The 27,553-nt window shown below is 43.1% G+C and overlaps 1 protein-coding gene across 2 annotated transcripts; it reads left to right on the top strand.

Moving 5' to 3' along the window:
• The first annotated feature begins 598 nt into the window (after positions 1-598).
• immt (inner membrane protein, mitochondrial (mitofilin)) lies at positions 599-27,221 on the top strand. Of its 2 annotated transcripts, XM_030368180.1 has the most exons (14): positions 599-837; positions 1,480-1,550; positions 1,846-2,038; positions 4,448-4,562; positions 11,286-11,372; positions 14,257-14,433; positions 14,592-14,725; positions 20,932-21,035; positions 21,215-21,350; positions 23,542-23,671; positions 23,754-23,977; positions 24,084-24,215; positions 25,607-25,736; positions 26,358-27,221. In XM_030368180.1, exons 1-14 carry the CDS (start codon positions 796-798, stop codon positions 26,960-26,962), a joined length of 2,280 nt encoding a protein of 759 aa, XP_030224040.1. In that variant the 5' UTR covers positions 599-795; the 3' UTR covers positions 26,963-27,221. The 2 variants fall into 2 exon arrangements, with proteins under 2 accessions (XP_030224040.1, XP_030224041.1); XM_030368181.1 differs by lacking the exon at positions 11,286-11,372 and having other exon boundaries at positions 26,358-26,962.
• The last annotated feature ends 332 nt before the right edge of the window (positions 27,222-27,553 follow it).

Here is a 27,553-nt window from a genome sequence, read left to right as displayed (position 1 = left end):
TTTTGCAACACAATATTTCTTACAATAACAAAGTCCAAAGTTTTGATGACTCCAGTAGGAAACTTAAGATACCTAGAGAAATGCGTGAGTGCTCACAAAACATCAACAAGTCAGCAGTGTGGTACAGGGTGATCATTTCTGATATACAGTACAAAAGCTGAAACTATTAGCCAGGAGTGGGAAAGATGCAGACGCAGACGTGGGAAGCATTAAGACGCACCAACACACAGTTGCCTGTTGCAAAATGGTTCAGAGTTTAATAGAAATAGTTAGGGTTAGCTGGTATGGCGTTATCTGGTATGGCTATAGTCTAATGTTAGCTTAGTTCGTGTTGTTTCGTGATGTTAATCGCTAGTAATAGTAAGTCATTTGTAGAAATATAGCCTATCATCACAGACTGTAGGAATGTCACCCACCCTCCATCGCGTACGACACTGACGCTCGTAATCTGTAGTGCAAGGGAGTTCAAACGGCTATGCGCACACATGCACACCCATAGCGAGTGACGTAGGACGTAAAGTCCCGCCCAGGTCGAAGTGGCGTCGATTTAGAGTCCCGGCAGTGGACGGCTTGGCCTCTGAGCATTGGTGGGTTGCGGAAGTAAGCGCCTACTCTGACTCAACGGAACCAACTCCCAAAGACAAGTTACGCCTCTGGTGACGTCAGGTTGATATCTTTAACTGCGCATGCGTGTGTGGCAGTGTCCCCCTCCGGACGTGTGTCCTAAAGATTGCAAATGATATATTATTGTTGAGAAATTTAACCCATAACAGAATAAAATTGAAGGTGAATACAATGCTCCGACTCAGTGTAAGAGCAGCTGATGCTGCAGCCCGGGTAAGTCTTTGATTATTTTGTAGAACGTCAGCCTGATCGCTGCTCGCTAGCACGTTGACCCAGCAGAGCCTCGTCCAAAGGCCTGGTGCTAATGCCCACTGCGGTACCGTTAGAGATTACATGGAGACATAAAACATGACGTCCTCATATTTTATATCGATGAGAACTAAGCTGCTGCCAAATTGAATTGTATTTGTATAGATAACCAGATAGCAGAATGCATAGCCAGGGACCTTCTTCCATGCAGGGGTCACTGGTAGCCACAGTGTCACTGGGACCAAAATACAAGAGGCCTGATAAATAGAAGTGAATACAAGCTGCAAAAGATGGTCAAACATTATTAACACTAAAAACCCTCTGAAGGCATTGACCAAAATGATAAAATGACTACTCATAGGATCTACTTAAACCGACTTGTGTTAACGTTGAAATTTGGCTAGGTGGGGACATTACACCCCTCCCCTCCCTTTAGGGACTCACCTTTTGAATGAAATTAATTAATAAATACAAAATAAAAGGGAAATATACAAATAATCTACAAATGATAAATAACGCGTCAGCTTGTCATTCTTTTTGGGCGTCTAGTCATTTATTTATTTAGCTCATGTTGAATATTTATTATTTGTGTTTCTCCATCTTCAGAGGCGACTCTGCCAAAGAGGGCCGCGGATCATTCTTCAACATTCTCGACCCTATACAGAAGGGAATACTGGGTAAGTCCGTACAAAAGCACACCTCCACCACTAAATAAAATGAATGCATTTTTTTTTTTGTCTCATACCATTCATAGGCTATAAATAATCACATCTGCGGCCTTATCATTGATTTTCAAATCACCAGAACACCCTCATGCTTTCTTTGAGTAAACGGGTTATAGAAATAAGTTAATCTTGGGGACTACTCCGGCTACCCGCTCACCAGGGCCACAATGTTCTGATTCATTTTATGCAGACATTTTTACCCTGCATCTTTTCTGATGTCATCTGTTTTTCTTCATTTCTTCTGCAGTGGTTCAGCTGCTAAAATAGTTGCAGCAGGCTTGGTTTCATTTGGAGGTGGAATCGGGGGCACGGTCCTGTACGCTAAATGGGACTCAAAGTTCCGGACCACGGTGGAGAAGAATGTTCCGTACTCAGATTTGTTATTTGGATTGGCTTTAGGGCCTGCTACCTCTTTGGATTCCACTCCGACCAAGAAACAGGTATGAATTAATGCTATTCCGTCGCAGTTTATTTGAAAGCAATCGCATTATGATTACAAGGGAATGGAGGGACCATGTTGCATCTTGTGCGATCAACATAAAAGGATTGCTCTTGTATTTAGTTTGCATGGAACGGTTAAAGTAAAAAATCTGTACTGTAATGTTCGCTAGTCATGGTTTAGGGCATGTATGTATTGTTCTGTCAATTTTCCTCAAAGAGGTTCACTGTTTTATTCTAACCATTGTTAGATTTCAGCTTATTTCTAAACTGTTCGGACAGACTCTGCGTTGTGTATTTTCAGTCGTAGTAGTAATTCTTGAAGTCGAAATCAAAGCAGCTTGACAGGTTGGATTAGAGGGTTGAATAGATGGTTTATTCCAGGATGTACAGCGAGATACAGACTTAGGTTGGATAATCTATAGTGGACCCGGTGGTCGATGACTTGTTCCTTGGCTGTCGAAACCCTCTACTCGTCGAACCAAAGGGTTGGGGCGAGTATAATACAAAAAGGGGATAGATGAATAACACGTGAACAGACGCACTCTCAGCCTTGATAAGGTATTTGGCCCTGGCTATGTCCCGGAGGACCAGGTTCAACCTTGAGACATAACAATGGCAGAATGTTGGGGATAACACCTTGTATCAGTATGAGAGGCCCTGGCCTGTTCCTAGACTAGAAATGTGAACAAAAGAGAGACACTAAAATACACCAATATTCTACACCTTAAAGGTCCCATGACATGAAAATCTCACTTCATGAGGTTTTCTAACATAAATATGAGTTCCCCTAGCCTGCCTATGGTCCCCCTGTGGCTGTAACTTGAGTTTGGTGTAAAACGAGCACTAGCTGTTCTGCTCGCCTTTGAAAAAATGGAGGCTCAAGCGCGCTGATTTGGAATGTCTTTATTTATGTCGTCATAAAGCACCTAAGCTCCTCCCCTTACTCTGCCTGGCCCGCCCAGAGACGTTGGCCCGCCAATGAGACACGACCGTGCGAGCGCCACGTGTGTGTGTGAATACACACACTGTAACGCAAGTGTTTCTTGTCGGTTCTTTGACGTCGCTTGTATTTCCACAACGAGACAGTGGGGGTTATCTGAGCCGTGGTTGAGAAGGAATTGGGGGAAAGGAACTTTGGCTTTGACTCGCTGAAGTACATGAATTGCGACATGCCGCCGGTTGCCGCGAGGCACCATTGCCCGGCGGCCGGCAGCCGGCAGCAGGGAGAAAGTGGAAGAACCAGAGACGTCGCAGAACCCGACAAAGTCGTTTGTGATTCATAATATCGTCTGGAGGCGCACACAGCTTTTGGCCGTGATAATATGTATTATATGATATAGATATCTATGTATTATATGATATTATTTAGATATAGAGCTCCAGGACTGTAACGCAAGTGTTGTACACTTCCTTGTTATTTGGATAACTGTTCTATTTTTGGTGTTATGGCGCATAACACGTCGGACTCTCGTCTCTGGTATTTCTACAACGAGACTCGTAGTGGGGGTTATCTCAGCCAAGGTTGAGAATGAATTGGGAAGGAACTTTGGCTTTGACTCCCTCAAGAACATGAACCACGACATGGAGGAGGAAGGGATTGTTGGCGGCGAATGTCTCCCGCTTGAGCCCCGCTGAGGGACCACCGCCGGAGGCGGAGGTGCCTAAGCGCTGCCCGGCAACAATCCCTTTCTCCTACTTGTCGCGGTTCAGTCTACTTCACATTGATGTGGACGTGGAAGAACCAGGAACCTCGGAGAACCCAACGCGGTCGTTTGAGATTCATAATATCGGCTCACACAGCTTTTGGCCGTGATAATATATATTATATGATATAGATATCTATGTAGGCTATATGATAATATTTAGGTATAGAGCTCCAGGACTCCCGTGTGTTCTAGAATATTTACAGAACACGGCTAAAGGCTGTGTGCGCCTCGCCATTGCAATACATCCACTGTAAACAGAGCGCATGGTACCGTGGCTGCAAGCTGCTCAGGGCCACACCCCCACCCTCCTCCTTGACCTGCCTCGCTCCTCCTCATTTGCATTATAGCTATACAGACGCCAAAACAGCGCATTTGGGGGAAGCTCAATGTGCGACTGGCTCGGAGTGGCTGTAACTCTGCACCACGGCTGAGTTTCGGGAACGTCTTTGAATACTGTGTTAGTTGCCCACTAATACCTATATTAAAGAATACATAAAATAGAATGTCATGGGACCTTTAACCAATCATATTGTCAGAAACGCTGTGTTTGTCTTTGCAAAATAGTTTAGATGATTTTAATATATTTGTTATTGAATACTCTCCTAATGATGTCCCCTCGTCGGTCGCAGCCCACCTCCTGCTCAGTGTTAATCCCCTGGGACTCAGCCTTACCTCTACTCATTGTTTGGAACATTTGTACAGCTGGAGTTGGCCCAGCCACCTTCTCTGATGCTAGAGGAGGCCAAATCATCCAAGAATAAAGCAAAGAAAGTTCCATCTGTGACGGCCGCGACAACCCCTGCCTCGAACATAGAAGGTAAGGAAGGAGCACAAGACAACATGCTGCCATCATGAATGTCATTTTGTAACATTGTAAAACAGAATCCAATGAAACCATAGGTTGTCTTACAGCTTCACTGCTTGACACGAGCCAACTGTCGTATGCTCAATGTTCCGTAAGCATGCTAGCATGCTAAGGCTAGCCATGCTTATAAGGGAGCATGCTAAGGGCTCCCTCAGACCCTATCAGGAGCAGAAGTGTTTACCCCAGACTGCTGTTGCAATGTGGGAGGGTAACATCATGGTCCATTATGTTGTGAACTTAACCCCCCCAATCCAGAAGGTGGCGAAAAGGGCGTAAAAGCAGTTTGGCAACTGCCATTAAATGACACAAGTTAAACCCCGTAGGGGCCCTATTCCTCTATATCCTACAATTCAAACAAATGGAAACAAGTGCAGTAATCTTCTTGGCTTTTTTGCAGACCAGTCTCTTCCATCTTCCCTGGTTGTGTTTCTCCAAATGTGGATCTGTTTTCCACCTATCGCCGCAGTCCCCCTCAGGTGAGGGTCGGACTGACTCCCTTAATTAGCCAAGGTCAAGACCAGGTCAACCTGTGTCCTCTGATGGGTTAGGGTGCTGTATGGCCTGATGTAGGGTGCTGTCTGACCGGATGTAGGGTGCTGTTTGACCTGATGTATGGTGCTGTTGGACCTGATGTAGGATGCTGTCTGACCTGATGTAGGTTCATTCGACCACAGCTTATATTTTGGTCATATCTTAACACCGGACTGTAGGCCTATATAAAAGTGTTGTATCTTCACTGTCTTTGGGTTAAAAAAACTCCTTCAACTCTGTATCTGTCTAGTCCAACCAAAAACAATGTAGGCTGCTGCTGATGCAGACGGTGTGCAGACGGGCTTGGAGTCGGCACCTCGTGCATCAACAGTCATTCAAAGCAACGGTAGTAATCACACAACCGGACGGTGTAGAAAGTCTGGTCAGTTAAAAATAGTAATCCAGTGTTTAAATCCATGTTAAAGTAGGCAGGATATAGAGCTAGTTAGCTTAAAAATGATGTGTTCAGGTCTGCTCAGTAATATGATGAGTCTATGGGCGGTCGTTAAATTTGCATGTTATTAACGTTTTTTTTCCGACAGTTGAAGTACCAGAAAGCCATGCTCTCTGGCGATAGCTACCTACAGCTCTTTATTGCTAATATTATTTTGATATTTTCCAGTCTCAATAAAATATATTAGTTGTAATTTGGGGCGTATTCAAATAATATATTTTCGATAATATATATAGCCTATTTGTTTTGTTAAATGTCATTAAGCCTAATAAGGTATATTATGTACAAAGTTCTTCATCAGTGATATAGTTTAATATAAGTAACGACTAGAATTCAATGCCACAGTGGTACAAGCGTAGTAATCAAGAGGGCGGGTGCTGATTCTCTCCACTGTCAGCTATATTTTTGCTCTTTTAGTCTGACTTATTGGGGCAATCGGCCTCTTTGATTTTAACATTTTAGTATGATTTAGTACGATGGTATGATAATCATACGACGTAATGACGAGCTGGGACGCCTGGCTGGTATCGGCTGGCTGGCTGCGGCTGGCTGCTGGCTCTGGCAGGCTGACCGACTAATTTGTGTCCATAAAAGCGACCCTTTCGGCAGGAAATTGGTCGCAACCAGAGGTATGGCTGAATGAGAGACCAAAGCAGCCAATCACATTCACCATGGCTGCTGTAAAAAGCAGCTGTAGCTGGCTGCTTTCAGTCGCAACCAAAAGCCTATGTTATCAGTTAACATCTCATTGAACCGAATTAGGGATCGACTGATACAGATTTTTTGGGCCGATACGATACCGATATTTTTTCATCAGCCTTAGCCGATACGCCGATGCCGTTTTTTTTTTTTTTTTTCTTATTTAGAGCCGATACTGCTTTGCTCCCTCAATCATAAAAATTACACTGATAACAAATGTTACTAGTCTCAATTTAAAAAAAAGGAACATTTATCGAACTTCAATATAAAAAACAATATTTAACAAATAGTAAAAACAGGTGAGGTAGAACAAGTAAGAACAAGTAGATAAACAATATTTAACAAATATTAAAAACAGGTGAGGTAGAACAAGTAAAAAAAAAAGAAATCTGCAAATAAATATTTAAGCTAGGGCCCGACCGATTCATCGGCCTGCCGATTTAATCGGCCGATTCTAGCCTTTTTTTTAAATAATCAACATCTGCCAAAAAGATTACAACCGATTTATTTTTATTTTTTTTATTTATTTTTTAGAAATGTTATTGCGCTTAGTATCCTGCAGATTGCGCTCCTACTCGCCTAGCTAACTAACAACTTTAGCTGGAGTGAAAAAGAGGAGATTGAATTTTACCGTACAACATGAAAGCACGCTCGCTCAGGCAGCTGCGCGCTCACCTCACCAATGTACACAAGACGCGTTGTTTAAGCATGTTGTGCCTGTTTTTCTTTAGGTCCCAGGCCATGTTAATTTGCTATACTTTAGACTCTAACGGTGAGACCATACTGCTCAGTACGCACGTGTTAGTCACTGCTCACGAGCGCAGCACATTGGGAGTTAGTTATTTATTTTACATTACACTAATTTTTGACTGTAAATGTATTCTAAAACACTCAAAGGTTCTGCATTCAATTCACATATTCGTCAAAAGTGTTTAAAGTATATTTAAGGTTTCAAAAACTACGTTTTATAGGCTTTTTTTTGTTTTGTCGGCCGATTAAATCGTAATCGTAATTTTTCTCTGAAAATAATCGGCATCGGCACTCAAAAATCAATATCGGTCGGGCCCTAATTTAAGCATAAATAAAATAATGACACTATTGCACACAGTAGCAACAAGAATATCAGGAAAATGTAAACAGTAATACAGAACAAATAACAACTTATTGTTCATATAAGAATTGTGCATAATATTCACATTCCCCCACAAATTGCAGATGTTGCAGTGAGCCTTTTCTAGAGTAGGCTCAGTGAAATGCTGCCACACTGGATTTGTTTTCCGCTCTGCCATTTCTTTAAAATAATAAACAAAAGCACAGATCAGTGTCAATCTTGTTGTGCAATCATCTTAGATTCATATCACCCAAATTATGTGTGCAAATGCATCATATGGATGGATGCATATGATTAACTGTGCAAGGGTAAAAGGCTTCCTTCAACATCTACAACACTGACTTGATTATGCATTGCCTGCTGACATATTGTGAGACAGATATAATCTAAACGGCATCAACGTTAAAATGAATACATATTCAACCAAGTATAAAACATTCCTCAAGTTTGATAAGCGTGTGTGTCCCAATGAGTGAAACGCACACGCACACACACACGCACAAACTTCTGTTTGGTAGCTGACGCTGACTGAATAACTCAACCACTATTGAACTGGATTGATAACGGCAGCAAACGGCTCTAAACACAAGTAAGGCCTACACGGTGCACTTATGTCTGGTACATGATAAACGTTAACACAAATTAATGTTCAACTACGTATAAAACATATCTCTCATCATTAAAGCTCTTTTTGAGTGGGGGCTGCGCTCTGATATCACTGCGATGGCAACTCCGCCCCCGCTCTAAGTAGGGAGAGAGGGAGAGACTGCAACGGGTAGAAGGGAGATCGATGTTTTGTTGTGGTGGAAGGAGCATGCGAAAACATTTGGCAACGATTGCGCAGAATGTTCTCTCCATCCCGGCATCGAGAGCTGCGATTGAGAGACTTTTCCACGGCTGGATTTGTGATTCAAGAATGGAGAACGAGATAACAATAAAGCTCATTCATTTGAATGATGTTTAGCTTGTATGTGATTTATCGCGGGCACGGGTCGGATAACGGGCCAAATATGAACGGGTCCGGATCTAGTGCTGAACTTTGCGGGGGCGGGTCCCGTGCAGGACTCGACACACACCACACGCATCCAAACCTCAGCCAGGTGGCTAAATAAAACTCACACAAACACCAAGGAACAACGTCGGTATTACTTAATCCTATGACCAGTGTTCGTAACAGCTACCGCATGAATACATATAGCCACAATGGCAAGCCGTTTTATAGACGAGGCATTCGCATTCCCATTTTCCACTTAGACCCACAAACTTGCTTAGCTATAGTTGCAAGCAAAGCACATATAGAGCATACATTTGGCATTCGTGTTTCCATTTCCCCCCCCCCCCACACGCACTTTCTTTAAGTTTAAAACTTACCGTTTTGTAGAGCAGGCTTCCAGCACTCTTCTAGTGGGGGAGGGGCAATGCATGGTCTGCAATGAACTGCAGCGTCACTAGTAACACGGAGCTGCCTGTGTGGACGCCTGTTTGTAAATTATGGCGAAAAAAATATCGGCGAAAATCAGCCGTGTATCGGCCGATACGATACACGTAAAAAATTTGAATATCGGCCGATATTATCGGCCGATATTCGAATTTTTATATCGGTCGATCACTAGACCGAATAAATATATGTGTGTCAGTATAATAAAAACATAGGCCTACATAAAATAATATATTGGTTAGATATACAGTATATAGGCCAGGATGGGCGTGTTTATTATAATTAGTAATGCAGTGATGGATTATATATTAATAGTTGATTAACAATTGTATGACAGTTTACAGTTGTTTTGTCATCTGTGTTGATGTGCCCACTGATACAATTTGCCACTCCTACATAATGAGCATTTCAATGCCTTACAAATCAGCCCCCTCCCCACAAAAGCTATATATTATTGTATGCATGTTTTTATTATACTGACGCACGTATATTTATTCTGTTCAATGAGATGTTAACTGATAACATAGGCTTTTGGTTATGGTAGCAGCCATGGTGACAGTGGCTGCCTGCCACAGGTCGCTCATTCAGCCATACCTCTGGTTGGTTGCGACCTATTTGCTGCAAAAAGGGTCGCAACGCTTTTATGGTCGCATCATAGTCGGTCAGCCTGCCGCGGCCAGCCAGGCGTCGCAACCCGTCATTACATCGAATAATTATCATACCATCGTAGTAAATCATACTAAAATGTTCAAATAAAAGAGGCCGACTGCGTCAATAAGTTGGACTAAAATAGCAAAAATATATCTGACAGTGGAGAGAATCGAACACCCGCCCTCCCTCTTGATTATTAACCTAGCGTCACTACCACTTGTACCACTGTGGCATTGACTTCCAATTGTTACACTTATCTTAAACTATATCACTCTATAACGAAGAACTTTGTACATAATATACCTTATTAGGCTTAATGACATTTAACAAAACAAATAGGCTACATATAATATATAAAATACATTATTTGAATACGCCCCAAATTACAACTAATATATTTTATTGATACTAATCGAGCAACGATTTCACCATTTTAAACTTTAATTCAATAGAAAAAATTTAAATAAATTTAGCAATAAAGAGCTGTATGCCGCGTTTCCACTGCAGGGTGCGGAACGGGTCGGATCGCAAAGGGGCGGTAGGGAGGGGGCGGTATAGCCCAGCTCAGTTCCGAGGTCGCGTTTCCACCGCCGACAGTACCCTTTGTGGTAGGCCGGATGTCGATCGCCGCGGCAGCTACGTAAACATCATAAACAACGTCTTCCTCCGCAAGAATGCAGACGAACGTCTCCACCTCCTTGTTCGCCCAAGCAAGCTTTTTACGCGACATGTTAATTGTAAAGAATAATACCTCGAGGCTATTGTTTGTTTGTTTTTATCCCCGCGTCACCCGGAAGTGACGATTCTGTCGACCAATCAACGGAGGGGGGGTGTAGCTAGAATTCCAGGGTACCCTTTCAGGCGTCTGGTCTCGTTTTGGGTACCGCAACGGAGGAGTCCCTAAAATGGGGTCGGAACGGGTACGGCAAAGTCCGGGTCACGCCCACTTTTGGCGGTGGAAACGCGATCCGACCCGCACCTTTGCGATCCGATCCGTTCCGCACCCTGCAGTGGAAATGCGCCAGTAGGTAGCTTTTGCCAGAGAGCATGGCTTTCTGGTACTTCCACTTTCGCATTTTCTTTTTTAATAACATGCAAATTAACTGATTAACAACCGCGCATAGACTTTGAACGACCAAGCCAGCCAGCGTCCACAGTGACTGAAAGCAGCCAGACGAGCGACCAACACAGCGACCACTGCGACCTACGTTGCCACCAATGCGACCTACGTCGCGACGCACATCTTTGGCCATTCAGAGAGCTCGGCCCTACTGCTCCCAGAGGCAAGCTCCTGCTACCACAGCATGGAGCTGTTCCGCATAGGGGGCTTGACCATGAAGAGAGTGAGGGGCATTGCCCATTGACTTCATTATAAATACTTTAATAATTATAAAGTACCTTGAGAGAAAATAAGAAGCGCACATCTCAATGTGTACGTTTTGAAGTTGAGGCGAAGGTTCTGCTACAAACATCAGAAGAGAATAAATACCAAAAAACAAGAACAAGATAACATAAGTGTGAGAGCTAATGAGATTCAGAATAACAAGGTTTGTATTTCTTTGCAACCACACGAATAAGTGTCTAGAGTCCCTAACAGCTGCTAGAAGCACATTACTTCAGACTCTTTTTAGTGGAGGCGTCTGGCTGAACCTTGGATACACTCACCTGGCTCCTGGATGTTTTGCCTTGAGCCGTGTGTTTCCAGCACTCCGGCAACACGTTGTGTTTTTGCGATGCATCACCATGTCAGAGTTGTAGTAGTGGGTCCCATAATGACATGTGTCCCTCCAGAGGCTTCAGCAGAGGCCTCCCACATCATCTCCGCTATGGGCGAGGTCCCTTCGGTCCCAGCTCCTCAAGACACGGAGGCACCCAAAGGTGAACCACTAAACCCCCGTCTGCCTGCGGCCCCGCCGCCGCCACCGCCGCCATCACTTCTCCCCTTTTCTTCTGCTCATTGGTTTATGTGGTGTTTTAATTATTTTAGATCCTAAGTGTATAATATTTCATTTCTGCAGCTAGCGGTCTCTCAATAAAATAGTAACAAAATACTTTGTTTGGTGAAGTAGGGAACGTGGGAGTTAGGGTTAGGGCTAATGCTAATGGTAGGGTAACCTAGGGTTACCCTCACCCTAGGGTTAGGGTGAGGGTAACCCTAATCCTAGGGTAACCTAGGGTTACCCTCACCCTAGGGTAAGGGTGAGGGGAAACCCTAACTCTAGGGTAACCTAGGGTTAGGGTTACCTATAATATAATAAAATATATACTACTTCCCATAAGAAATAGTAAAAAAAACATTTATGAGAAACACAATCCACTGTGGACGGCATTGTTCTTCGGACGGATAAAAAAATACAAAAGCAAATGACCCCGCTGTAAGAAAGTCTTTAGTGGGAACACTAAATTAGCTCTGTGACTTTAGGAGAGTCTTTAGTGGGAACACTGCATTAGCTCGGTGACGGCAAGAGCCACTTGTCAAACATCATGGTTAACATCGTAAGCTACATCGATATTAAGTGTGTTTTGGTTAATTTCCCCTGAGGTTGGGGGTAAAAGTCAGATGTCGCCGTAGACATGCGGCCGTTATTTAGCGGAACGTTACTGTGAATAAACTACGGATAGGTTTGTGCATTTCTGGAAAACAATCAGATGATGTAAGGACACAACTCACCAAAATATATCATGGGTCTAATAGGTTTTAGATATTTGAATTCAGAAATGTAACATATTATACCTTTTATATTCAACATCTGTATTCCGTCAATTTACCGACACTGATTTCCTGTTTTTTTTCTCTCATGCACCCATTTCTTATCACATCATTTATTTTTATGTTCTTCCTTGTGTTGTTTTCATTTGAATTATCAGTTTTTCCCAAAGGGTGTTTTCCTGTTTTTCCCAGCAGTTGGGGATGGATGCATCACTTAATGTCAGTTTCTTTGCTCACCAAATTATAGATGGTAAAAAAGATCGAAACAACTGCTGTCTACTTAAAATAGCCAGTGAACCCAAAACTATATAATTTTTTTAAACGTCGTCATATGTCTTATAATACGATCGTCAACAAGGTAAGTTACGCCATCTGATTGTCTTTTCCGATGCACTCATTGGAACGTGATCCAGAACCAGTGTTTGGAAGGATACTTTTGAAATATATCCAGTTGCACAATACATGCCCAAAAATGTAATATGTAACGTATTCCGTTTCATCACTCACTCTGAGTATTGTATTCTGAATACTTGGATTACTTCCACATTGAATTGCTTTTTAAAAGTGTAGGAATGCGGCATCAAATCCTGCTTACTAAACAGGCCTATTCTGGTGTGTTCTTCTGTTCAAACTGGCTGAATGTGTTGAAAAGTTTGTGGGTCTAATAGTGCACTGAAAGTGCACTATTTTATATAATTTGCTCTAGTGGAACAAAGACTATAAGGGTATGCTCATGTGTTAAATGCATCTGCATTTTTATGTATGTTTTCCAGCATACGTTTTATGTGGGTGTCTGTCCAAATTCCCAGACGGTCCGACAATTGGCTGCTAGTCTTGAAGTTACCGCTAATCAAACAATAATTCCCATAATGCGCGCGGCTGAGCGGGTGCCCGTTACGTCCAAAGAGGCATATGCTCTGTAGAACTGGATCGGACGAGGTGCATTCGCTTTCACATCTCAAGTGAACCGTACCCGGGTTCGTTTGGAAGCGAACCGAGACCAGCTGTTCAGGGAGGTTCTCGGTCGGCTGATTTGGTTCACATCAAAGTGAGGTGGTTGCATTCACACCAACGCAAACGTACCAAACCATGGGACCAAACTCGTTCAGTGCGCACTAAATGCTGTTGGTGTGAAAGCACGAATAAACTGCTGAAATAGAATTATCGTCATGTAATTCATTGATTTCAAAAACTGTATGTAACTGTATTCTAAAAATGTAATTGTAACTAACGGAATACAGTTAGCTATAATTTGTATTCTGAATACGTAACGCCGGTACATGTATTCAGTTACTCCCCAACACTATCCAGAACGCACATCAGAAGTCAGTCAGGTCACATCAGAACGTGACCTGACTGGACCCGTTGGGTCAGTCAGCATTTCTGCGTCGTCCTTGCAGAAGAAATGTGGGTCTAATCGACTAGTGCTGGGGTGTAGGGTGTATCAGCGTTTATTTGTGTTACGCGTCAAACATTGATATAGACTTCAAAAGACTGTGTGTGTGTGTGTGTGTGTGTGTGTGTGTGTGTGTGTGTGTGTGTGTGTGTGTGTGTGTGTGTGTGTGTGTGTGTGTGTGTGTGGATCAGAATCAGAAAGGATTTAATTGCCAAGAAGGGTTTTACACCAATCAGGAATTTGGCTTGGTGAATAAGGTGCATACATTAAGGCAATAACAATGAACAATGAACAAAAGGAGATATATATATATATATATAACACCATATAAACAAGCAGGAACATAAGCGATCAATTAAAAAATGATAAAATAGAATAAATAAATTAAAAACTAAAGTAAAAGATACTTAAAAATGTATAAGAATTTACAAAGTGGTGATGGGTATAAGTGCCAGTGTCAAGTCAGTGGTATGAGTGGGTATTCTAGCTGAAATGGTGGGTTCATTGGCTCTTTAATGATCACAGTCTGCATGGGAGATCATTACTATCACGGTGGCGTCACCCCGCCCTTCATTTACAGCCAGTGCTTTGACCCACCCAATAGAACACTTGGGTTGAATGCAAGATTGAAATAAATATATGTTGCGTTTTTATAGAACAGTGTGAAGAATGCCATCAACATAGCCCCCCAGAGACGGCACTAAGCAGCGAAGAGCCTTCAGAACCAGGAGACGTGTTGACGGCACCAGAAGAACCTCTCAAGGAGCGGCCGGCTGAAGAAGTCACCGCTAGGATAGCCCAGCAAGACCAGGCTGACCAGGACACACTCACGTGTAGGCTGTGTGTGTGTGTGTGTGTGTGTGTGTGTGTGTGTGTGTGTGTGTGTGTGTGTGTGTGTGTGTGTGTGTGTGTGTGTGTGTGTGTGTGTGTGTGTGTGTGTGTGTGTGTGTGTGTGTGTGATTCATAATGAGTCCTTATCTTTGTTCTATAGTTGTGTCGGACAAGCTTGAGGACTCCCTGGCCAGCTCAGCCACCGCCACACTGCAGGCCATTGCAGCTCAGGAAGCTGCTCTCCAAGCAATTCTGCAGCACACTCAGAAGCTGAAGGAGGCGATGGAGACTGAGGTACTGCACATCAATTACTGTCAGTTTGTCTGGCCTTTGAAAAACTGTTTATTAAAGGCCATAGGCTTGACTTGGATATTGAGTTGTTTATCATGTGGTTAACAGTCTTGACAACTAGTACTACTACTAACCTGCCACGATACCTACTTTTGCTGGATGATTTATTTTCCAGAAATAATGACGATAAATGATATTTAAATTGTAAGCGTATTATATGCGACTAAAGATAGTGGCTGCATTCAGGCAGTGTGATCGCGGTGCAACCTTTCAATGAGCTGGAGGTTGAGTGTAGGAGGAGGTCTGTGTTGTAGATGAAGGCAGCTGCCATGTGCGGGCCTTCACTCCCTAATGGTCTGTCTCCTGGTCAGTGGTCTAAAAACCCACAAAGGTTAGGAGAAGAGAATCAAGAAATACTGAATACCTATTTACACCAGTTACGATGTGAATATGCAAATAATGTCTGGGAAACTTGTTTTAGACCCTGGTTCCTGTAGTGGAACCAGGTTGTCCTAAGGTTCCTATTTCCTGGGTTCCAGAGAGAGGCGTTGTAATGCAAACCGCTCTACGAGTGGTGTTGGGATTGGGTCGTTATTTATGAAATTTCATCACCAATCATCAGTGTTAGGAAAGTTCACTTTCTACGTGAACTAGTTCAAAGTTCAGTTCACAAATCTTAAAATGAACTCCCGGTAGTTCAGTTAAACATTCATAATTAAAAAAAATTAACTAAGGGTTAAAAATTAACTACCGTATTTTCCGCACTATAAGGCGCACCGGAGCATAAGCCGCAGCAGCTAAATTGAATGATGTGTACATATATAAGCCGCACTGGATTATAAGCCGCAGGTGTTTTTAATATTTAATTACCATTAGGGCTGGCCCGAATGCCATTTTTCAGGCTTCGAATACCTACTCGTTGGTTTTTCCGAGCGAATATTCGAATACTCGTTCCAGAAAAAAACACCATAAAAAACAACAACATTAATAATCCCTATATACTCCCTGGAACCGATTTTGACAGTATCTGCATATTTTGTTGAAGATTTAATAGCTTTTGGAACGTTAATTAGTAGGCCTAAGTAGGTTGAAGTTCCTTAGTTTTTCCCCGTGAAAGCGAACAGCTGTTGCTCCGTTCCAAATCAGCTGTTCTCTGCCATCGGACTGGTCATAGAGCCCATAGAGTTAAAGTTGGTGGACTGTAACCTATAAAATCCATAGATTTAGGAGGTCCCCTAGTGGCCGTTAGCTGTAAAAATCCATAGATTAGCCGCACCGTTATATAAGTTTCAGAACCAAAAAATGGGAAAAAAGTCGCGGCTTATAGTCCGAAAATTACGGTAGTTCATAGTTCTTTTTTTCAATATGTTGCTGTAAGCTATTATTTTTTTCCGGTATTTTCAACCTTGAGCCCCCTTTGTGGTTTGTCTAGGATGAAGTAGAGTGGTTGAATCAAGTATCGTAGCGAAATACAGTTTCTATCGTGTTTTATTGCACATTTAGCGCATTTTGTAAATCCCATTGATTTATGTTGGAAGACTCATTGCTTGTTGACCGGAAACGGAAAGGGGGGGTTTTCACGTTTGGTTGTAGTCTTTTGGCTTGGTTCTAGCCCTGCTATTGAGATGGAGAACCGAGCGAAAAGACTACAACCAAAGGTAAACAGCCCCCCTTTCCGTTTCCGGCCATCAAGCAATGATTCTAGGAGGTATTCTAGTCCGCTGAGCTATGGATTGTACATATTTATAATTCAAATTCGTCTCAACCTTTATACCACAGATCGTCTAGGGTCTATAGCATATAACCGCGTTGTCTGATGAATTCATTTTTCCCAATTTAACAGCTCTCGTTTTGAAGAATAATCACCGCGCCATTTGTTTCAATCGGAAACGCGACGGTCTATTCTTTCAACATAAAGTGTACATATTTATAACTTGAAATTCGTCCCTGCCTTTATACAACAGATACTATAGGGTCTATAGCAGGGCTCTACAGTGCGCCCATTTCACTCTCATTTGCGAGCGAATATTTCGGTGTGCGAACGAGAAAAACAAAACAGGAGCATGCGTGCGAGTGACTACTCCACAGCGCACTATACTGTGCGTTCACACCAAACGCGAAGGGACGAAACGATTCCATACAAAGCAACGATTCCATTTGCAGCGCGACACTTTTGCCCGGCACGGGCGAGCGCGTTCACGTGGATTTCAGGTGGATTTGCAGCACGCCACTTTTGCTCGAGTTGAAATATTTAAACTTTGCCGCGACATTCGCGTGATGACAGCCAATCAGCGTTCAACAGCGTGGCCACTGAGTGACGTGCGTAACGTAACAGCCAATCAGTTTTCAACCGGCCAACCGTTCCCTGCAGTGCACTCCGGGGTGAACCGCAGAATGGAGGAGAAAGTGATTGTTGCCGTTTGCGACTCCCCGAGCTCTATATAGAATAGTATATAATATAATATAATTGTATTGTATACATAATTTCACGGCCAAAAGCTCTGTGCGCCTCCGGCTGGCCGTAGCGTGGGAGGCGCTACGGGAGGGTTTAGCGGGGTTTGTTTACCTACGTTGCTATGGTTACCAGTCTTGTGAGTTCCACGGTTTATTAGGTATCTAAATCGCTGTCTAATCAATACTTCATTCACTGCCTCTTCCGTGGTCATTACAATATTATGAATAGACTGCGTGGAGAAAGTTAATGCTGTTACTGTAGTCGATAAAGCCTCCAAATTCAACCCCCGACTGGTTGAAGGATTTCGGGTGGCTAGTTTATGATGCTAAGAACATGAAAATGTTCTGTACATTTTGTAAGGAAGCCCCATTGGCAATGGCAAGCTCCTCTCTGTTTATAACGGGGAACCCTAATCTGAAACGCGATGCTGTGGTGAAACACATCGAGTCCACTAGGCATTCTCGCTGTCCCGATTTCTATATAAATCGCAACCAGCCCAATAACCCTGGTACGGTGGAAGCCGAAATTGGTGCTGTTTTGTGTAGCATAAATGTAATCTTGTCTATTTATTTGTCTTAATTTTGCTTGAGTAAGTTGTTGCTGTTGGTGTGTGCAATTTCTGCACGCTAATAAATGTTCTAAACAAAAACCTATTGTGCCCCCATTTTTTTCCCCTGTGCTCCTACATTTTTTAACTTAGAGGCACGAGTGCTCCTGAAAAAAAAAGTTAGTGTAGAGCCCTGGTCTATAGCATATAACCGCCTTTTCTGATTGCAGTTTAATTTAACAGTAAGTTGACAACACCGCAACTGCAAATTAACCACAAGGCGATAACCATGGCAACTGGTCAAACAACACAGCGTTCTGAGCGAGCATCCGCCGTGTTGATAAACAAATAACCCCCCTATTGAATCAAGTTAAACCGAGTGAGCGTGCCGTACACAGACACCAGTATGAACAAGTTCACAGTAACGTTCATCAGGCAGTAATACACGTTCAGTTCACGTTCGCCCAAAATATGAACGAGTTCATGAACTATCATTCAATTAAGTCGTTCAGGCACAACACTGCCAGTCATAACTATGCTTTGTGTTTATGATTATTTTTAAGTTTACTAGAGCACAAATTGTTTATTAGTGTAAGGTTATTTGTAGATGAAGCGTATAATTTTGTCTGTATGCGCCTACCTCAGCTGATCTAAGGTCTCAACTAACAAGGTCCACAGAGGGCTCAACTAACAAGGTCCACCCTTAACCAGAGTTCTTAACTAACAAGGTCCACCTTTGACCAGAGGTCTCAAGTAACAAGGTCGACCCTTAACCAGAGGTCTCAACTAACGGACAAGCCAAGCCTTAAGACAAGCCTTCAAAGATATTCCGATGTTGGAATTGTAACGTCATTTAAAATGTAGTTCTAGACAAAGTTATGCCCGTCTAAATATCCTATGAGTGTAAAATAGTGTTACGAATGGAAGTTTGTGGATTTCAGGGATTATGATAAGTGAGGATACTTTAAATCATCCATGTTTTGCAGACGTGAATTTTTGAGGTTGTTTTTCTATATCATAACTAACAGTAGGCAATATTGAGGTCAGAACAAATGATCGAGGTCATGTCCATGTATTGCACAATAAGTCGATGTCCTAATTATCGTGGACTAATGCCAGGTAACCGTCAATGATTTGGCGTGAACTAGATTGAACAATACAATAATCCAAAAGGTCTCTGTGCCATCCTCGGTATGTCTGCTAATACCCTGACGGCCAGCTAAACTTTTTCCCAAAACACCAAGACTCTGCAAACGTATTTCTCACTTCCACAGGTTTAATGGACGCATATGGGAAAAGGTGAAACTGCAACACACAAATAAAAAGGCAGAGAAATCAGAAATCTCATCTCAAACTAATAAACAAGAATATTTACTTGTGAAAAACATTTGGTTTGGTCATTTCAACACTATGAGCGTCGTCAAATGATGACCCACGTGTGAACTAACATGGTATTCGTATAGCCGTAGCACATTTGAACTGTCTTGCAATGAAAACTATACAAACTTTTCAAAATAGTGATTAGTACCTTAAAATTAAATCAAAATACATACCAACGATGCTATGTAAAGCACAAGATTTTGACAGATGTGATTAAATTGTTCTGGATTTTACAGATTTGAACGGCACACTGAACCAGCTAGACGCAACTGAGAGTTTACTTCCTGGAGTCACGCGATAGGCCGATTGGAACCGCGCGTCTTAAAAGGGAACGCGTCCTGAATAGAAACGCATAGGAAATGCATGTATATTTTACCTGTAACATTGAACTTCTACTCTTAACAAAACAGCCTCGTAATGACAGGGCTGTACAGTGCGACAGTTTTGATCGCATTTGCTATTGAAATATTTAGCGTGCGAAGATAAATAAGTCCACTCGCAACGGTGCGAAAGGGTGAGAAGGACCCGTGCTGAAAAAAAATACGTCTTTCTGTACGGCTTTCAATGGCACCATTAAGCGCGAGTGAATGGGAGCATGATGGGAGCGTTGAATGTTGGGAAATGTATTTTGAGTTATAGGCTCGCCAGTTCCGCTCGACTACTAAAAAACGACATTTCCCGAACATTCACACGTTGAGGAAGAGGCTTTGTAACGGTCGCGGGAAATTCACTTTTTAAGCAAAACAGAAAAATGAAAAGGTATTTCCCTGTATTCTGAAGTTCTTCTTCATCAAATAAAGATGGAAACTTGTAAAAAGAATCCACGTATGGAAGAGATTGACTCGGCGACCACAAGCACGGAACCGGCACCTTCGGACGAAGCCGACTCCACCCATGACTCCGGCTGAATCCGAATACTTAGTGCATACTATTTCTGTTCAGTGTCTACTACTTGAAGGTACTACACTTCACAGTGTAGTACGGTCTACAGCTATGCGTAGAACGCCTCTGAACGCTTCCGAACATCGCCGAAACTCCACCGGATGTTTGGAGATGACGTATCGCCCCTCAGATGCCGGCAAAATTACCTTGATAAGTTACCTGTTTTCCGTCTTGTCATCGTTGCTATTAAATAAAAAAAATCTCTTTTTACTTAATTAATTACTTTACTATTTTACTATTTTTAATGTCTCTTTTTTTCGCCGCTTTCTACGACGTCTTTCTGGTGGTGTCGGGTCAGCCATCTCTTCTTCGTTCGTTACCAGACTCCGGTTACATTGTGGGATAGCGTAGTGAACTCCGTGGTTTACTTTGGCGGTAGTAAACATTCGGAAACGTCTTCCGTACTACACAATGCGTACTGAGCATTCAGACGGGCTATATTTTTGGCGTACTACAAAATGCATACTATATAGTAGTCAAGTATGAGTATTAGGATTCAGCCTTCGTTTTGTAAATATTGCCTCGAGGTAGGGGAAAGGACATCAGAGGTTAATAAATAAGTGTTTGTTAAATTTGTAATAATTACTTAATTTTGTTGAATGTGTTCACCACTTCTGGCTGCTGATGTGGTGAACACATTCAACATAGTCACTTTACTATTTAATATGTTCATTGTCACTTTACTGTTGTTAAATTTGTTAATATAGTGTTACTTTTGTATATACGTCCTATTCTGTTCATATAGTATTTTTATTTTTTTGACTAGTATACGTGCTACCAAAATTATTTTTGTGCTACTGAATTTTTTCACTTGCTAGCACCAGTGCTACCATTTTAAAAAGTAAGCGTACAGCCCTGAATGATGATGATGGTTATGATGTCCAGGTCTCCGCTGAGCAGAGGTCTTCCCACTGGAAGGATCTAGAAGATGCTGTATGTGCACGAAGTCGCAACGTAGAAGAGGCTGGAGCAGCTCTAGTGCAGGCCAGGTACAAAACATCTTGACCCCTGGCGCGCAATAAAAACTAGTAATCGTTTTACTTAAGCAAAATATGATGAAGATATAATATGGGTTCCTCTACATGGTTTTGATTCAACAGCAAGACTCCAGTTGTTGTGTTAATCACTTCTCCCCTGATGTGACCTCTGATGTCACCCCTGTGAGCAGAGCCTCTCTGGACTCCCTCCGGGCAGTGGTGGAATCGGCGAAGGACTCCAGGGTGGCAGCGCTCCGCCCAATGGTCCTTGCAGCCGAGGAGAACCTCCACAGCATGACGGTGGACCTGGACCGGGCCGTTGATAAGGTCTGTCCCCCTCCAATAGAATTCACCTAACCCGTGGTTAAGGTATTTTCTTTAAAGGTCCCATGACATGCCACCAGGTGTGAGTGTGATTAGCCTTGCAAGCCGTTTTTGAAAATCTGCCCCTTATGACATCACAAGTGGGCGTGTCCACCTAGATGTGTGCTGGATAGTTCAGTCTATCAGACTGTCTATTTATCTTTTAATGTGCATTGTAGCACTTTGAGGTCATTGAGTTGATGTAAAGTGCGTTATAAATAAAATGTATTATTATTATTGTTACCAGCCTACCCAGTGGACTGTAGCAAACGTTGCTATTCGTTCCTTATTTTGTACATTAGTCCAAGCGTCTGCTGCATGGACCATAATAAAGTCTGCCGCCAGTCAGAGTTTTAACAACAATGGACAACAACACAGAGAACACAGCTCACACTTTGCTGTGTCTGTTGCTTATTTGGAGCCGTTCTCAGCTAGACCACTCTCACTGCTGATTTTTTCGAGTACGCAAACAAGCGTAAACATCGCTTGACGCCTTGTTTACCGTTTAATGGGAAAGAAGGCTCATCGCCTTTATTATGTCCATGGTTGTCGCATGGACTATACGTCATCCAGCTCAGGTTGCGTAGCCGTGCGTGTGCGCGTGTCGGCTCATTAGTATCTGTACCGTAGCGGCCCGTACCGTAGTAGCACACCTCTCCCAAGTTGCCAAATTGGCCTGGCCTGGCCAGACTGGCCACACTCACACTGGCAGATTTGAGCACGGTTAGGTGTGAAAACGGCCACGGCCAAGGCCAGATGGCCTAGTGTGAGTTCACCCTTAGAAACAAATAAACCATCTTAACCATTGAAATGACTCAAATAAACCTTTTCGCTTAGCATCACCGCATACATACTCTAAAGAAGCTGAAGTTAGTATGAAAAGCAACATAAATATTAGCATGGAGAATAAACTATCACATTAAGTCCACTAAACACACATATCTCATAAACGATCACATAAAACATATTTTTACAACATACCGTTTTCCCAATTCTAGCCAGGTGCTTAACACATACGGGGAAATCCTTACAATTGCGGAGCCATATTGATCTCTGACCGTAACATATTATCGCTCCATGCAAAGTCGCGGACTTCCGGTTCGGGAGTACCAAACTAAAAGCATGTAATAGCAAAGTAGAAACAACCAATAAAAGCATACAGGCAGCGATAATCGATAAAGCGATAAATAATAGTTATTAAAACCCTTTTTTAAGAGTTACTTACAGCTGTGTTTAAAGTCTGCGTCCGAGTGTTCAGGCTTCCCAGAAACAAATAGTAAAAGGTTTTTGTATGGGGCGCTTTTCATGCATGACGTTTACGTGCGTCGTAGAAATGGCGATAACTCACTCTTTCCTAAACCTCAGCCTAAAGCACATTTATTTAAATCACAAAGTGTTGAATTCCATCTGAAACAGTGGGCTTACTAGATATTTAAGATTGAAGCTTGTTATAATGGCACCATAAAATTTGGGTTGAACATTGACAATGGAAGTGTGTCAAAAGTTCATCAGAATTTGTAAATCAAAATAATCATAACGGTAATTCTAGTATTGGTGCAGACTCTCTAAACTCTTTTGTATTTTAATATCCTTAAGGGTTGTATCAGCGGGTTGACGTCACTTCTGTTGGTATTGAAGCAAGATCCCAAACAAACCGAGCTCGCCCCTCCCTACCGCGTTTCGTGCATCCAGTAAAATCTATCATGAACGCAGCGCAAAACCACCAACCACTTGTCGGTGATTGGTTGGAATACTATTTATTTTGGTTTTGAGTGGTTAGTAGTACCATTTTTTTTTGTGTGCAATCTCGGAGCATAGGCTGCCTACAGAGACAGTTTTTTTTGATGGCCTGCTTAAGGGGCGGGCAGCTCGCGGATCGTGAGGAAAGATCAGATGAATGTGATAATCTATGTTTCGGCCTACAATCACTGTTACAACCGTTAATAGTCCAACCAATAATATGTGCATGTATTTATTGCAGGAATATGTTGTCCCCCCTGTTATACAAAAACAAAATGTATTCAAGCCATAGATTCAGGAGAGCTGTCTCTATATTTGAATGTCATGTGACGTGTCTCGGTGCAGTCTGTATTTTAATGTTATGTGACGTGTGTAGGTGCAGTCTGTATTTTAATGTCATGTGACGTGTGTGTAGGTGCAGTCTGTGGAATCGGAAGCTAAGATCGTCTCCCAGTACAGTGAACTGGTCAACGAGGCCAAGCAGCAGTTCCAGAGGGAGTTGAGCAGCATCACTCCAGAGATCCAGGCCAATTGGAAAGGACTGTGTAAGAGGACCCTATATACAAATGCACGCTGCTCTGTGATAGGTCCATCCCTCGCTGTATTGAGTCTGGGATCTCTCCCCAGCCGGCACGTTGTCCGTTGATGATCTCAACGCGCTGATCGCCCACGCCCACCGTCGCATCGACCAACTGAACCGGGAGATGGCGGAGCAGAGGGTTCGCGAGCAGGTTCACATCGAGGCGGCGCTGGAGCAGCAGAAGTTGGAGGACCAGAAGGCCTTGGAGAAGGCCGTCAGTCTGGCTGTGGAACACAACCTGGAGAGAGCACGGCTAGAACAAGAGAGGAAGGTGGGGATTGAGGATCCAAGAGGATCTGCTTATGGAAGCTTGCTCTGTAAATGCGTATTCTAAACTGACTTCAAGACGTTGACGGCCGTACCCGTTACTCCTGCAGCAGGTGGAGCTGAGGGAGGTGATGGAGGCGGAGATGAGGACGCAGCTCCGCCGACAGGCCGCCGCCCACACCGACCACCTCCGAGACGTCCTGAAGGTCCAGGAGCAGGAGCTACAGGCAGAGGCTGAGGAGGTCTGATGGTGGTCTCTTTCCAGATGTTTGTTGGCGCTACTCGTCGTTAGAAGGGCTTGTAAAACACAGCTTCTAGATGAGCGTCTCATTGGAGGTAATTTAAGCTGGCATTGCTATGCAGGGTATTGCATTGTTAATCGGATCATTGAAAACCTTCAACCAGACCAGATCAATAATAAAAACAGAATCCTCACCAATGACTAAATGTAAGGTGCAATAACATCTAAATGCATCTCCAACTTCCCAAAACCTGTCTGGTACCAGGCTGAGGAATCCCTTTATCCAATCACAGCGCTCCTCGCTCCTATGCCCTCAATCTTGGGTGGACGAGCGAACCACATCTTCCCTCATTACTAAAACTAATATTGATTATCCAAGTCTGTATTCTTTTACACAATCAACATTGCATTATCTTTATAAATAACAAGTCCAGTGACACACACCTATGATTTGGATAGAGGCTAAATCCCACTGGACAGGCTTACCTGAAGGTATCACTGGTGGTCAGGGTAGGGTTAGTATTAGGACGACCTGAAGGTATCACTGGTGGTCAGGGTTAGGGTTAGTATTAGGACGACCTGAAGGTATCACTGGTGGTCAGGGTTAGGGTTAGTATTAGGACGACCTGAAGGTATCACTGGTGGTCAGGGTTAGGGTTAGTATTAGGACGAACTGAAGGTATCACTGGTGGTCAGGGTTAGGGTTAGTATTAGGACGAACTGAAGGTATCACTGGTGGTCAGGGTTAGGGTTAGGATGAACTGAAGGTATCACTGGTGGTCAGGGTTAGGGTTAGTATTAGGACGACCTGAAGGTATCATAAACCCTAACCCTAAAATAAGCTTTAATGTCCTCATTCAACCATGATCTGGTCTTTTACTATGAAATATAGTGAGAGGAATTAGATAATTAATGTGAGAAAATCGTATACAGGCCATTGTTTCAATTGAAATTATTTGGGAATTGAAATGTGAACATTATCTTGGTCAAACGTTTTCTTATCAACCCTTAATTCATGTGTGACAATGCCAAAACAAAAAAATATTCCTTTGAAATATGAATCGCTTATCCCATCCTTAGAAAGGCAAATGCAAAAGTATTTTAAACTACATTTAACAATTATCAATTTAATTGTAAATAAAAGTTGGCATCATGTTCTGGATCCATTTGGTGCAATTATGAGAATTGCACCCAATCCTCAGAGCAATGTGGTCGACACTGCTGACAGCTCCGACCTAACTCCCCAACAAGTCTCTGAACTCTGATATTGCGGCTCACAGAGGGAGGGTCTGACCGGAATGGGATCGGAACACATCCGTCAAACATTTTGTTTGATAATTTGTTGCTGTCATTGGTTAAAACGTGGCATGTTTAACCTTGTACTGTCTGTAGGTGCTGAGCAGTAAGATGATGGAGCAGGAGACGCGCTACCGCCAGCTGACCCAAGAGCAACTGGATAACTTCACCCTGGACATGAACGCTGCCTACGCCCGTCTGAAGGGGATGGAGGAGGCTATCGACAGTAAGACCCAGCAGGCCTCTCGCTTCTATGCATACATTTTTTTGTTTTATGTCATGAAATGATTTGATATATATAGCTTAACATATAAACAAAGACAGTAAAGTACTACACGATTATAATATAGAATAGGCTCACAAAGCAACCATCATTCAAGCAGATTCTTGAAAGACTGCATCAAAATAACTGACAACCAGGAGGACCTAGGTTATATATTTAGTTTTGTTCCAAATTATTTCCAACAATGTTCAAACCCAGATGAATCCATTGTTTTATGTGGGGTAAAGGTCTTCAATGGGAGAACTAATGTATTGATCTCTAATAGCATTCTATCTCACTAATTTATCAAGGGGCTCATGCATGCCATCTCTATGCTTCACACACACACACACAGCCTTCAAAGGTTTATTTTCTGTTTGTCATCTGCCATCTTTATTGTTCAGCATACATTGACAATTCTCCTAACACCTACTCGTATATTTGATGTCCAAGTGTTTTTTTGGTGAGCTATCTCCACAAATGTACGAAGATGGAAAATCAGTTGAATGTGTATAATGCAGTCTGGGCTTTTCACCGTTGAAGGTGTTTTAATGGTTGATCCCATGCTCTTCATGTGGCACTCAGGTCATGTGATCGCAGAGGAAGAGGCTCGTAAAGCCCACCAGCTGTGGCTCTCGGTGGAGGCGCTGGGCTACACTTTGAGGAGCTCCAGCCTCGACTCCCTGACCCGGCCCCTGGAGCCTGCCGCCCAGGCCATCAGAGAGAGCTGTCAGGACGAGTTCGCCGTGGCGCTGGCCGCCGCACTGCCGGAGGAGTCGCTGCAGCGTGGTGTCTACAGCGAGGAGTCGCTCCGCGCGCGCTTCAACGCCCTCCGCTCCCTGGCGCGCCGGGTCGCCCTGGTGGACGAGTCCCACAACTCGTTGTACCAGTACTTCCTGTCCTACCTCCAGGCCGCGCTGCTCTTTGAGGAGAGGCAGGAGGCCCCACCCGCTAAGATCAGCAGTCAGGACTTGGACCCCTTTAAGATCCTCTCCTATGCCAGTTACAGCCTGGAGCAGGGGGACCTCGAGCTGGCTGCCAAGCTGGTAAACCAGCTGAGAGGAGAGGCCAGACGAGTGGTTCAGGACTGGCTGGTTGAAGCCAGACTGACCCTGGAGACTAAACAGGTGGTGAGTCTTCTGTCTGCGTATGCTAATGCCGTTGGTTTGGGGACCACCCAGGCTCCATAGTTCTTCCTGATACTTTACCAATACATTAGTTATCGAGGCATTATCATAATAATCACTCAAAGGATTCTTTCTTTGCTTTGTGTTACTTTGACTCATATTTGAGAATGGTATCAATGCAGCTGATCTGTGTCGTGCTGAGGTTGATGTTTCCTGAGATGCAATGCAGCCAAATGTCTCCAGGTGTTTCTGGATGTTCAGATGTGAAACGTATTACTCTTAAGAATGGGTGTGTTCCAATAAATCATAGACAACAATTAGAGGGGTTTTCTCTACTGTTATTAATGCACAATTTATGCAGATGTGTTCTAGCCTGTGGTGTCTCAGGCTGATGAAACTTGAGCATATGGTATTCACAAATAGGTGCATAAAGTATCCTAACATCTTATTTGAAATATGAACTCAAACTTGAATGTTGCAAACAAAATTATTGATGTATCCCATTTGAACCTCCGTCCATGAAATACGAAATCTTGGTTTTTCTTTGCACTAAAATTATGAATTAACTCGAATGAGTCTGGTAGTATTAACATACCCGATTATTGCATCACCTCCTAGTTGTAAGATTTGCTTTATGTCGACAGCCATTTCAAA

This window comes from Gadus morhua, chromosome 10, assembly GCF_902167405.1.
Source record: "Gadus morhua chromosome 10, gadMor3.0, whole genome shotgun sequence".
Taxonomy (NCBI): domain Eukaryota; kingdom Metazoa; phylum Chordata; class Actinopteri; order Gadiformes; family Gadidae; genus Gadus; species Gadus morhua.
The sequence above is the reverse complement of the archived record's forward strand: the minus strand, read 5'-3'. Positions and strand labels throughout refer to the sequence as shown.

Bases quoted from the DNA above. Each gene is read 5' to 3' on its own strand.
- immt (XM_030368180.1), top strand. From the start codon at position 796: ATGCTCCGACTCAGTGTAAGAGCAGCTGATGCTGCAGCCCGG. The intron at 24,216-25,606 runs GTCTGATGGTGG...TACTGTCTGTAG, and splicing joins TACAGGCAGAGGCTGAGGAG to GTGCTGAGCAGTAAGATGAT. The intron at 25,737-26,357 runs GTAAGACCCAGC...TGTGGCACTCAG, and splicing joins GATGGAGGAGGCTATCGACA to GTCATGTGATCGCAGAGGAA.